This window comes from Cyanistes caeruleus, chromosome 1 (assembly GCF_971803275.1).
Source record: "Cyanistes caeruleus chromosome 1, bCyaCae1.hap1.1, whole genome shotgun sequence".
NCBI classification, from domain to species: Eukaryota; Metazoa; Chordata; class Aves; order Passeriformes; family Paridae; genus Cyanistes; species Cyanistes caeruleus.
In genome coordinates, this window is record NC_141701.1 from 103217483 (window position 1) to 103228558 (window position 11076).

General features: G+C 40.5%; 1 protein-coding gene and 1 long non-coding RNA gene across 7 annotated transcripts in view; one reads left to right on the forward strand and one right to left on the reverse strand.

Moving 5' to 3' along the window:
* Positions 1 to 10683, forward strand: part of CNTNAP2 (contactin associated protein 2) — a 1014544-nt gene extending 1003861 nt beyond the window's left edge. For all 6 annotated transcript variants that reach the window (XM_086845653.1, XM_086845662.1, XM_086845669.1 and 3 more), the window contains 2 exons: positions 5083 to 5154; positions 6194 to 10683. In XM_086845653.1, coding sequence (XP_086701779.1) covers positions 5083 to 5154; positions 6194 to 6393 — 272 coding nt within the window. In that variant the 3' untranslated portion in view covers positions 6394 to 10683. The remainder of the gene's footprint in view (positions 1 to 5082; positions 5155 to 6193) is intronic.
* LOC147655793 (uncharacterized) lies at positions 205 to 5832 on the reverse strand. The gene is made up of 5 exons (XR_015274894.1): positions 5581 to 5832; positions 4593 to 4690; positions 4377 to 4508; positions 1904 to 3074; positions 205 to 1448 (listed from the first exon to the last, which is right to left on the reverse strand). It is a non-coding gene; the product is annotated as an uncharacterized LOC147655793 (long non-coding RNA).
* Positions 10684 to 11076: the final 393 nt, after the last annotated feature.

The following is an 11076-nucleotide window of genomic DNA, read 5'->3' on the forward strand; positions in this document are numbered from 1 at the left end:
CAAGTTGACATAATTTACAGAATGCCACCAGAGAGCTTGCTTTTACTTTTCTCCATGCTGTGGTCCTAAGGAGAACCAGATTTGTGAATGGATCTAGTGTCCAACACTTTCTCGTAATCCTAACATGTAAGTGAGCATTTGCTGTCATTGCAGAGTCAATTCTTGGATGTTTGGCTGCAAAATAGATTTAGGAAGAAGGAGTTATAGTTCACATAATATATTTTATTTTCTTATCTTACTGTTCTACTTCTAATCAATGCCTTGATTGATGTGGATTTTATAGACCTTGTGATCACCAAATCCTGTACTGGTTGTTTCTCCAGTTCATATTTATGTGTAAACTCAACTGGTTTTCATAATGGACAAACACTTCTCAAAATTGTGGACATCTGTAAAGATGAAAGGCCAAAGAAGTCTTGCAGCACATTAGATCTAGTCTGAACAAGCTCATTTTCCAGCATTTAACATTTCATTGAATGTTTTAGATCTGTGATAACTCTCACCCTTCATTTTTTGGATAATATTTAAACTGTGTCTTCCTTTGTAATGTGGTGTATTTTAATATTTAAGGCTTGTCCATTCAGTAAAAAAATTCAGTTTAAAAAATTGCTTTCAATGACTTATATATAACACTCCTAGTAATGTATCTTAAAACAAACTTTGCCTTTTTATTGTGTACTTCTTGATACTGCTTTTTATCTGAAAATCCCCACCCCTCTTTGGTTTTGGGTTTCCCCTTGCCTTTACTGAACAGCCTTTTGCTCATTTCTGAGCCCATGCTCATCTTCTGGACTACTTTACCAAGGTCGTTTTTTTTCTCAATTTTGTGAATTTGCAAAAGGCTTTTATGTGGGATCCATTGTAAAACATTTTCCCTCTGAAAATGGCAGATGCAAAATCATGCCTGTTATAATGAAGCAGATTTAATTCACTCAGCTAAACCAAGCACATCTGTCATCTTTAACATCTAATTCTAATTGTGCTCTGTTTATCCAGTCCCATCTTCCCTCTCCATTCATTGAGGGCTGCTGTTTTGCATCTGGCTGTGGCAATGACCATGTTGGGCATGCTGAAGGATAGTAGGTCTCCTATTGCATGTTTGTGGTCATTTAAAGCTTAAAATGTCATTAAAATGATGGCCAGAATATGGAATTTGCCTGCAGCCAATCTTTAATCACCCTTTTAGGTGCTGCAAAGTTTCTTTAACCCCATTTACCCTAAGCCTAATAACAGAAAGTTGAAAAGTGCAAAACATAAGTACAGACCCTGTAGATTCTCTGTGGTTATTCAAACTATGGCCTTGTAAACAGCAGCCCATGAAAGAAAGAGAAAGCAAAGTGTACTGTGTCCCTTTACATAAGGTAGCATCAGGATGGTGGTGTTTGAAGCAAACCTGATGACCTGCTGTGGAAAGACTGGGCACAACACAGCATCAGCCAGCTTGGATCCTGGAAGGGAACCAGGTGAAGTGAAGCTTAGCATTTCCTGGTACAGAGCACTCTGTCCCTTATTTTCCTTAAGAACTTTTTCATTGAATCTCAAGTGTTTTTGATGTCATCTTCTGATGAGTTCTGCTGAGAGAGATACATGTCCCTGCACTAGCTGCAGGTTTTAGGAAAAGGTCTTTGGTGTGCCGTGACAGCAAACTGATGGCTCTGTGCCACAGCTGCGTGAGCAGAGGATTTCAGGCAGCTGGCAGGACATGTGTTGGGTCAATATTTAGCTTTTCAGGATAGATTTTCTGTTTTCCCAGTTAGATTAAAAAGCTCTTTGCTCCGTTCTTCATGTTTTGAATCACACACATGGGACCCTGGATACTTGGGGAAACCTAAGGAAGATTCATTTTAGGAATTACTCTTTACAGCCTATGAAGAGCACTTTATATAGCCCTCTGTGCTCTTACCAGAAGATCAGTATTACTGCTGTCCCTTTGTCAGCATGCTCTAACATTTTCTTTCCTCTTTTAGTTCCTGAATTTCAGCAGCAATGGAAGAAAAACTCTTGTTAGTAATTGTCTTTTTGGCAAAGGTGCTTAATATTGCAAAGGAATGTGACTGCAGTAAGGTCAGAGAGGAATCCCTATGTGTTTGAATGATGCATCTCCTGTCTGAAATACCTGCACTTGGTACCTGTTGGGAACAATACTCCCTTAAGCTCCTCTTGAAGGGTCAAGGACTGTACCCTCATAGGTTTCTTTTCTGCCTAATTGCTGTGGCAGGAATTGCCCTTTTGCGGTTCTTAGACTTTGGGTGTGTAGCTATTTCTGATCTTTTGAGAAGCTACTGAAGAATTTCAAGAGAACTTCCTGTTTAAAAAGGAAACTAATTAGTTGTTTTCTTTGTCCTCTATCCATCTCTAGTAATATATTAGGTAAAATAATTGTATAGATTCTTTTGCAGCAAAATATATTCTATAACCCCACATTTGGCTGAGATTTTAGGTACAATTTTTCAGTCAAAACCCCCCATAATACACAGGTAGATTACTCGGTTACATGAGAATAATAGAGTAGGAATTCATGAACGATGGCAATGATATCTGCTAATATTTGTTTGCTGCAAGTGCTCCAAACAAAAGATTCATGAAGTCTAAGCTCCCTTTTTTTCTCTTTGGCACTCCTGGTTCTCCAGCAGCTGCAGCAGGGCACAATTTAGCTAATCTGATGGTGAGCTCTTAGAGTGCCCCCTGCTCCCAGGCACATGTTCCTATTTCCTTTCTGTCAGAGGTGAGAGTCTCAGTGAATCACACGTGCTTGTTGACCAGATGGACTGCTCCTCCTGAGTGTGTAAGATGAGTGGGTGCAATGGAGAACAGCTGTGTGTGGAGGCATTGGGTCTAGTCCTAGCAGCAGCTCTCAGACAAGATCAAGGATGGAGCTCCACATCATGCAACATGTTCTTCCTTATCCTGACATGGGTTTCAGTTCCTGTTGAAATCACAGGGTGTGATCTTCCATCTGCCAGGAATTCCTTGTAGCATAGCCAGTGTGATGTGGGAGCTCAGGAGGGATGATGCTGCCATGAACAGCAGCTTTCCTCTTCACACTTCATTGGTGCCATTGTCCTTGAAATGACCTTTTAAAAGAAGATAAATTATAATCTTCAACTGTAAAGGAAGGAGGAGCTGTGACCATTGTAGATTTTCAGATTTCTTGTGTGAGGACACAGGAGACCAGCTCTCAACCACGTGGCGAGTGGTGGGACTTGTTAACTGTCTGTGGTGCTGCTCGGATGACAAGGGGACTCCTTTTGGGTTAGAATGGCAGTGAGAAACTCCTTGTCATTTATCAAACTGATGTTTCCCCTTAGTATTGTTTGGCTTTAGGATTTTCCTTGAGGTGCAGGAAAGGCAGGTTTAAAAGTAGGATTTCCCACTGCCAGCCTTTAGCACTTTTTTACCCTTTTAGCACTGCAAGGGTATGTTTATGGATCCTGTGCCAAAATGTCTTCATTAATGGTCCTGAACAGTTCTTTGGAGCAAAATCCACTGATAGAGAACCAGGTATTTATTTCTCTTTTACGATTTATAGCTTGATTCATTTCAGAGCGGTGCATAAGAAGGTTTTCAGAAGCCAGACCACCAACAAATGTCACAGGCACAAGTGCTGCTGGCAAAAACTGCTGGACAGGGCCCCTCTGCAGAGCTCTGAGAAGGGCCCTCGTGTTTGTCCCCCAGGGGGCCAGCCAAAAACTAACTGCTGAACACACAGCTGGTTCGACTCTCCCAGAGTAGGCACACAGAGGGCTACTCTAGCCCCAAACCTCTTTTCAGGCCATGTGGCAAGCTGAAACCATTCATTCTTTTGTGCAGCTGCTTTACAATACAAAAAGAACATTATTGTGGATTTTAGTCCATGATAACAGAAAAGCAGTTGAATTCCCTCAGCCAGTTTTTGGTAAACTGAATGCATCACTGCTCTGTAAAGGCAACTGACTATTTTTGTACAGTATCACCTAATCCATCAGGCAAGGAAAATACAGCTGGCTTTTAAATGCCGCCCTAAGAAGCAGTTCATATCCTTGATTATTTTAACTTTCTCCAGTTAACGTACTTTTAGCAACATTTTCTGTTTCAAAATCGATGTCTTAGTCCAGTGGCAAAGAAGGAAATTTTATTGCAACCGCTCAGCCGGCTCCCTAGGCGTGCTTAGTCATTGCAGTGTCTAGTTGCTATGTCTGACTATAAAGAAAATGCTGATAAGTTTAATTGATGAGAGTGCCTTTGAAAAGCCTCTGTGATATTTTTGGGAGGTTAAAACCATTTGGGCTACCATCCAAATTAATCCAGCTTCATCCAATTCTGCTGCACAGAGTTTCTCCTTTTCAGGTTACTGGCATATGAATGTTGGCACATCTGCCTGTATTTCCTCTCCTTACCTGTGTGCTGGAGGCTGTCCTCATCCACAGCCTCCCATGCCTGCTGTGCCTCAGCTCCTCCAGCTCACAGTCTTGCTTCTCAGCTCCACAGCAGCTCCAGCAGTGGCTCAGCTGACATGCTGGGCTTTCTCCCTGGGCAGCAGAAGTGCTGGCATGTGCTCTGTGGGGTAGCTGCTCTGTGGCTCTGACCAACAGAAGTTGCAGCTCCACTCTTACCTTGGAATGTGCAGCAGCAAAAGGGATTCAAGTTTTACTTTGAAGGAGCTTGAATTTGTACCTAGTGGTGGTCACAAAATCCTGGAAGCTTCTGAACACTTTAATAGGTAGCAGTGACAAAGGCAAAAAAAAAAAAAAAATAAGTATGATCACACGCTTTTAAAAGAGAGGGGTTTGTTTAGTTTTGTGCTATTTTACCACTTAAAACTTACTGACTTTATGTTAGTAAAGGACAAAATATCCTTCTGTACCAATAGCAATGCTTACTGAGGGTATCTCCTTTATTTTAATTTTGTTTTTGTTACAAGGAGAAAGGAGTTCTGAGGGATTAGATAATATTAGCAGATCTTTTGGTTTTATTCATCTATAGGTAAATATCAAGTCATCACAGTTTCCTTTAAGTTGTATCTGAGGATTTTGGATGTATTTCTGAACTTTTACAGAAGTTTCACTGCTATTACAACATGAATCTTTAATTCTCTGTTTACAGCAAGTGCTGATTTTCCATACAATGGTCAAGCTATAGGAGATGGAGTTAACAGAAACTCAGCCATTATTGGAGGTAAGAAAACTGTCTACTTTTCCAAGATGCATTGCAGTATATGTCTCTGATGGCTGATTTGCAGTTGTTAACAAGGGTATATATTTGCATACCTAGGCCTAGGTTTGTTGCTTTAGTTTTGATTTGCTGTGTGATTTTTACTTTCTAATTTATGTTCCTGTTATTTCTTATAACTTTTCCTTTTACTTTGAAACTTCACAATACCGGAAGGATAGCGTTGCATTCCTCAGAAAAATTCAGGCCACACCTGAACAGCCTCAGTTCACCTGCCCAATGCATCAGTTAAAATGAAGTGGCATAATATATGATGGCTGATTACAAGATTTTTCTTGACCTGAAAATTTTATAACCTCTTCATCCTGGAAGATTGCTTTGCCTGTAGAGAAGGGCCCAAACAGTTACAATGCTGTTTTATCACATAGCTACCTATGCCTAAGATTACATTCATGAGGCTTCTCTGTAACAGGGTTGAACCCAAAATAGACCATTGCAGGAAGAGCAATTAAGGCTAGAACTGATGATAAGACATCATCAGACAGGAACATCTGCAATTATGTAGAGCCAGTGTTTAGTGGGTGGCATGAGCCAACAGTGAACCAAGCCAATTTTCAAGGACATGTAGAGGAGCTCTGATAGGTCTTTACAGCTGTTGACTAGGAAATGAACACCAGAGTTTCCACCTTCAAAGAGTTGCCCACACATCACAATACACCCCCCTGTTCTGGGAGTGCTCAGCACCCTCTGGCTCATGGTCAGCAAAGCTTAGGTCTGTAGGTAGGTGTTAATGTTGAAGTTTTTACCTATGGGATGAGAGTCACCAGCAGACTTCATGGAGCTGCATTTTGTATATACTGTATTAGATATTAGTATATAGATAGAAGTATATATATAGTATATATATAGTAGAAACCAAGCAACTGTGGTGATGCCACCTGCCTGAGTAGCTTCAAGTCAGCTCAGGAGTTTTGGGATCCTTTCTTCGTGTTAAAGTCTGCAGCTGGTCTTACCAGGGGCATCTTTTCTTTCCTCCTGTGTTCAGGCGTCATCGCCGTGGTGATCTTCACCATCCTCTGCACCTTGGTGTTCCTGATCCGCTACATGTTCCGCCACAAGGGAACCTACCACACCAACGAGGCCAAAGGGGCAGAGTCAGCCGAGAGCGCCGACGCCGCCATCATGAACAATGACCCCAACTTCACGGAGACCATAGACGAGAGCAAGAAGGAATGGCTTATCTAAGCCCACGGGGATGGGGCCTGGGGTGGGATGTCAGCTGGGCCAGGGTGGGACTGGGTTGACTCTTGCAGTGGAGAGAGAACACTCTGTGTCGGACACTTGAGCACACATAGGATAAAAAGATCAGCACAACTGGAGGAGCAAGTGACAGGAAAATACCACTGAGACTGGAGAAAAAAAAAATAATATCTCAAGCATTTAAGAAAAAATACTTTTTAATGTTTATTTACAGCAAATTGCCCCTTCTGTATCCCAATGACTACAACAAAGAGCAGTTTTGCAGCTTCAGTGTTGGTTACAATTTTCAGTAATACCTGTCTATTTCTGTGTGTGTTTAAAGATGTTCTGGATACCTGTGACAAGAAACAGGGCTGGTTTTTTATATTTTTAAAAGCTGTTCAAAATATGGGTGGTTTTGTCCTGAGAGCAAGTGGCAGCCCTTTCTGCCCGGCGTTGTGTTCCTTCCTGGCTGGCCACTTCCCCACAGGCTGCCCTCAGCCCCACACCTTGATCACAGCACCGTTTATTTTGGTGACATTGATCCAGGGGTTCAGGCTGGGGGTGGGATAGTGGGTGAGGACTAATGCAAATCATGCTCACCAGTTTCTCAACATCTCATCAGCCCATGTCAGCCCTGGCAGGACCCATCTTCTTGACCCAGGCACTTAACAGATTGTGTGCAATTCTCATCAACAATGTAAAAATACTGTTATTATGACTACTACTACTCTTACTAAAGAGGATTATCATAAAGCACAGGAGGCTTTAAAGGTTTTGTATTATTTTGTTGGTCTCTGAGGCAGGATGATGCTGTGTGAGTCTGTAGACCTAGTCTGTTCCTGTGTCTTCGTCTGTGGCACCAGGTCACCACCTGAGGCACATGCCAGGTTGGACTGTGGCACATTGGCATATACTGTAACATTGTAATAGGCAATTAGAGCCAGACTTTGTTTGCTTCTGTTTCTTCTTGTCATAGAAATATTAGTACAGCTCTAGTCAATGCATTTGAACCCATGGACTTCACATCCTTTTGTTTTTTCAACTTGAGAGTAGCAATTTATTCCTTAAATCCCTTGTTTCAGTCCCTTTGCAAGGAAAGCCTCTGCTGGCAGTGTTTGCACAGTCAGGAAGGTGAGACAAAGGAGGCTTGAAAATTCTGCCTCCAGAGCACGTGAGGAGCAAGACACAGCACACAGGGGAGAGTTCCTTTTCAACACAGAGATTTACCCAAACTATTTTACTGTCTTAGTAAGGCATTTTTAAGAATAGCAAGGCCAGTGCCAAGTACAGCATTGCATCCCATTTTTCCTCTCAAACCAGGAGTGTCGTAGGTGTCACCTGAACAGCAGGCAGGCAGCCAGAAGGAAAGACAAAAGGGCAGCCTGAAGACTTAATATCCTTCACTGGCAATAACAAAGCTTCAGCTTGCCCTCTGTAGAGAAGCATGGTCTGAATTGATAGGAATTTAAGGCCTTAATTGATAGGTTTTGCAGTGGAACAGAATGAAGGAATGAATGTATCACAGAGCTTTGCCATGTGCTAAAAGAACAGAAACAATACTAGGAACTTCCCTTTAAAAGTATTTATTCTTGCAACAATCCTAGATTTCTTTGTTTTTAATATTCCTGGGTTTAGTATGCACAGATTTAATTCATTTTTCTGCACAAGAAAGATTTATTTTTCACCCAAACATGCAATCTGTTACACTGAGTAGTGCTGGCATTTTTGATTTCCTTATTTCTTTGGTTGTAACTTTCATTATTCTAATTGACACTTTAAAAATTTAAAAAAAAAAAGTCATGTAGGGGAAATAAAATATTGGAGTCTTACCAGACAAGACATTGATAAGCACAATTTGTCAGAAAGGCAAGCCAGACAGTTTGGGTTTTAAAGATGGTAGCCTAAAGTCCTGTTCTGGAGGAACATTATCAAAGAACACAGGTAACAGAGCAAATCAAGCACATTAATTTCTTCTATTTATGGATTTGGAATTACCATACAAAAAAGTTGCCAGTTTTAAAAACAATTACTGTTTCTCAGGTAACATACATGGAAGAGAGGTTCAGGTAGGCATAAAAATTACCTCTTTCACTCTCATGCTCTGCAGACTTTTGCCTTGCCTCTAGTATTAACCTCTCCCTCTCTTGCCTGTAATCAAGCTGATGAGACCTGAGTTTAATCATGGGTGTAAAATAAGTCTTCTCTCCTTGGGGAGTATCAGCAGGGGATGGATCTACCCTGCAACCACCACTCAGCAAACTACATAGCAATCACAGATATCTGTAGGATTGAAAAGGCATTCTATTTTCTCTGTGATTTTAGGTTTCGCTTTATTTTAGTGGTATTTTAGTCCACTCTGAAAAACATCCTTGCCTGTAACTTGAAATTACCAAGAGAAGTGAATAGAGCATCATTTGCATAGACTGGCATTTGATTTGCAGGAAAAAAGCTACTAATCTGAATTTAATGTCTGTGAGGAAGATCAGACTTATGTATCCTGAGAGACTAGAGTCCTCTGCTACTTTATGTGGGAGAGACAGATTGAACAGCCATAGTGCAAATTGCCAAATGCCTCATCATGGCATTAGAAGGGAAAGATGGCTTGGTCTCCATGTCTAACCAAGTTCTTGGCAAAGCAAGAGACAATTGTCTCTGGTTATGGTACTGAGGCCTGTGATATCTATTCCCTGATTTTCTAAAAATTTACCAGCTAATCTCCCACAACCCTGGGAGATTAAATGAGAACTTCTGAAAAATAACCTTTGACCATTGCATAAGCAATAGTTATAAATTACTGTCTTAAGTTTGAAAAACAGTTTAAATTTCTGAAATCAAGTCAAGAGCATCTGCACCTCTCCACTGACTGGACACCATGGGCCTTCTTCTGTGAAATACATTAGTGCTTTCTTAAAATACAGTCACTTTCATAACCCTAGAAACCTTTAAATATTAGAATTCTTGTTTCTCCTTAAACTGGACCTTAGACATGCAGCTGTCTCTGTATAGAGACTTGGTGACTTCAGGTGAATTCCTGCCTGTCTTCTTTGTATTTCATTTCTGAGAATGGTGTATGTTTAATTATAGGCACTGGTCATTCAGCATCCTGGCAGTGAAGCAGAAGCAGACTCAGAGATGTAGCCTGTGTATTATGCTAGCACTGTACCTATTCTGAGAATTTCTTCTGCTGCAAGCCTATCACTGAAGGCTGACACAGTTTATTTCACCCACTCCTACTAGTGCCAAAAATCCATGTTGCTTAACAGGTATGTGGGAAAATCTGTTAGAGGGGAGAGTGGATCCTGCTTTTGTAAAACTCTGTACTTTCCCCAGAGAATATTAAAATAATCAGTCTTTTATCACCTGGTTTTTTAGCTGTTTCACCTATTTGAACTGTGCAGAAAAATGTAGCTCCTTGTACTGGTTGGGGAACCAAAGTGTCCCAGTTGTGTTTCTAAAGGATCATTCCTGACACCACGGGAAATGATGGCAGTGGGGAGAGAGAGCAAGACTGGGCTGGAGATCAGGGCTCTCAGTGTTAGTGAAATAATGTAAGCAATATTTTGGATTCTCATTGACAAGATTTTCAGACCACCAGGTAATGAGATGTGGAGCTCCAAAGAGCCAAAACAATGGAAAATTTATTTTGATGTCAGCCCAGCCTCGAGGAAAATCTGCAATCCAGTCTGGTGGTTTTGAATCAGGTCTTTCACACACTGCTTATTCTGTGTTTACTGATAGAAAATTCAGATGTATGAAAGAGGAATATTTATCTTTAACTTGTACTGAAGCATTTCTGCTTTCTATTTTTTGTGTCTTAAAATTTACCTGTACCTTTTATATCTCTTCTAGCAGTTGCCACTTCAAAAGCACGTCAGCATTTTAGGGTCATGCTCTAGGCAGCATGATATACATGGAGGATGGTCATCACAAATATTTTAGTAAGACTGCCAAAGCAGTGGTGTATATGTACAAGTTTATTGTACTGATAAGAATTCATTTTAATTAAAACAATGTCCTTTAATTGACAGATGCATCTGATTTCCAGGGTATCTGTTGAAATGTGAAGCTAAGTTCGACAAGCAATAGCTTTCAATATGGTTTCTCCCATAAATGATTTTACATTCCATTAAGCATGGTAATCCTGAAAGGGTGTCATTCTTGAAAAGCAGAACCTAAATTCTAGTAATCAGATGTCATTATCCATCCTAGAGAAATTAAACAGAAATCTTGCCTTCTAACAGCAACAGCATGCAAATTAGAATGAATGAAGAGCAGTGTGTTTGTATGCATAAATATCTCCTGTGAATGTCTTTCTTTTTAACTAAAGTTCTATTAGAAACCAGATTGGTAAATAAAGAGGAGGAAAAAAAAAAGAAAAAGAAAAAGAAAAAGGACATTTGAAATAGTTTTAATCACCATAACAGCTGTTTCTTCATGCTTTGTATATTCTTATCATTGCCTGTATTTTTAACATCTCTAATGCCAGGAAATCAATTTGGAAAGGACAGAAGTTGGAAAGGCCTCTTAAGAAAAGACCCCCTGTACATGAAAAAAAGGTACTTCAGAATAAGAGGGCAGGGTGCTAAAACCAGGGAAGATTTGTTGAAGTGCAAGTATATTCCTCCTGCATCAGTTTTACCTGTTATGAAGTATACATCTGTGCTTGTTGAGGTGGGAAGAGGGTCT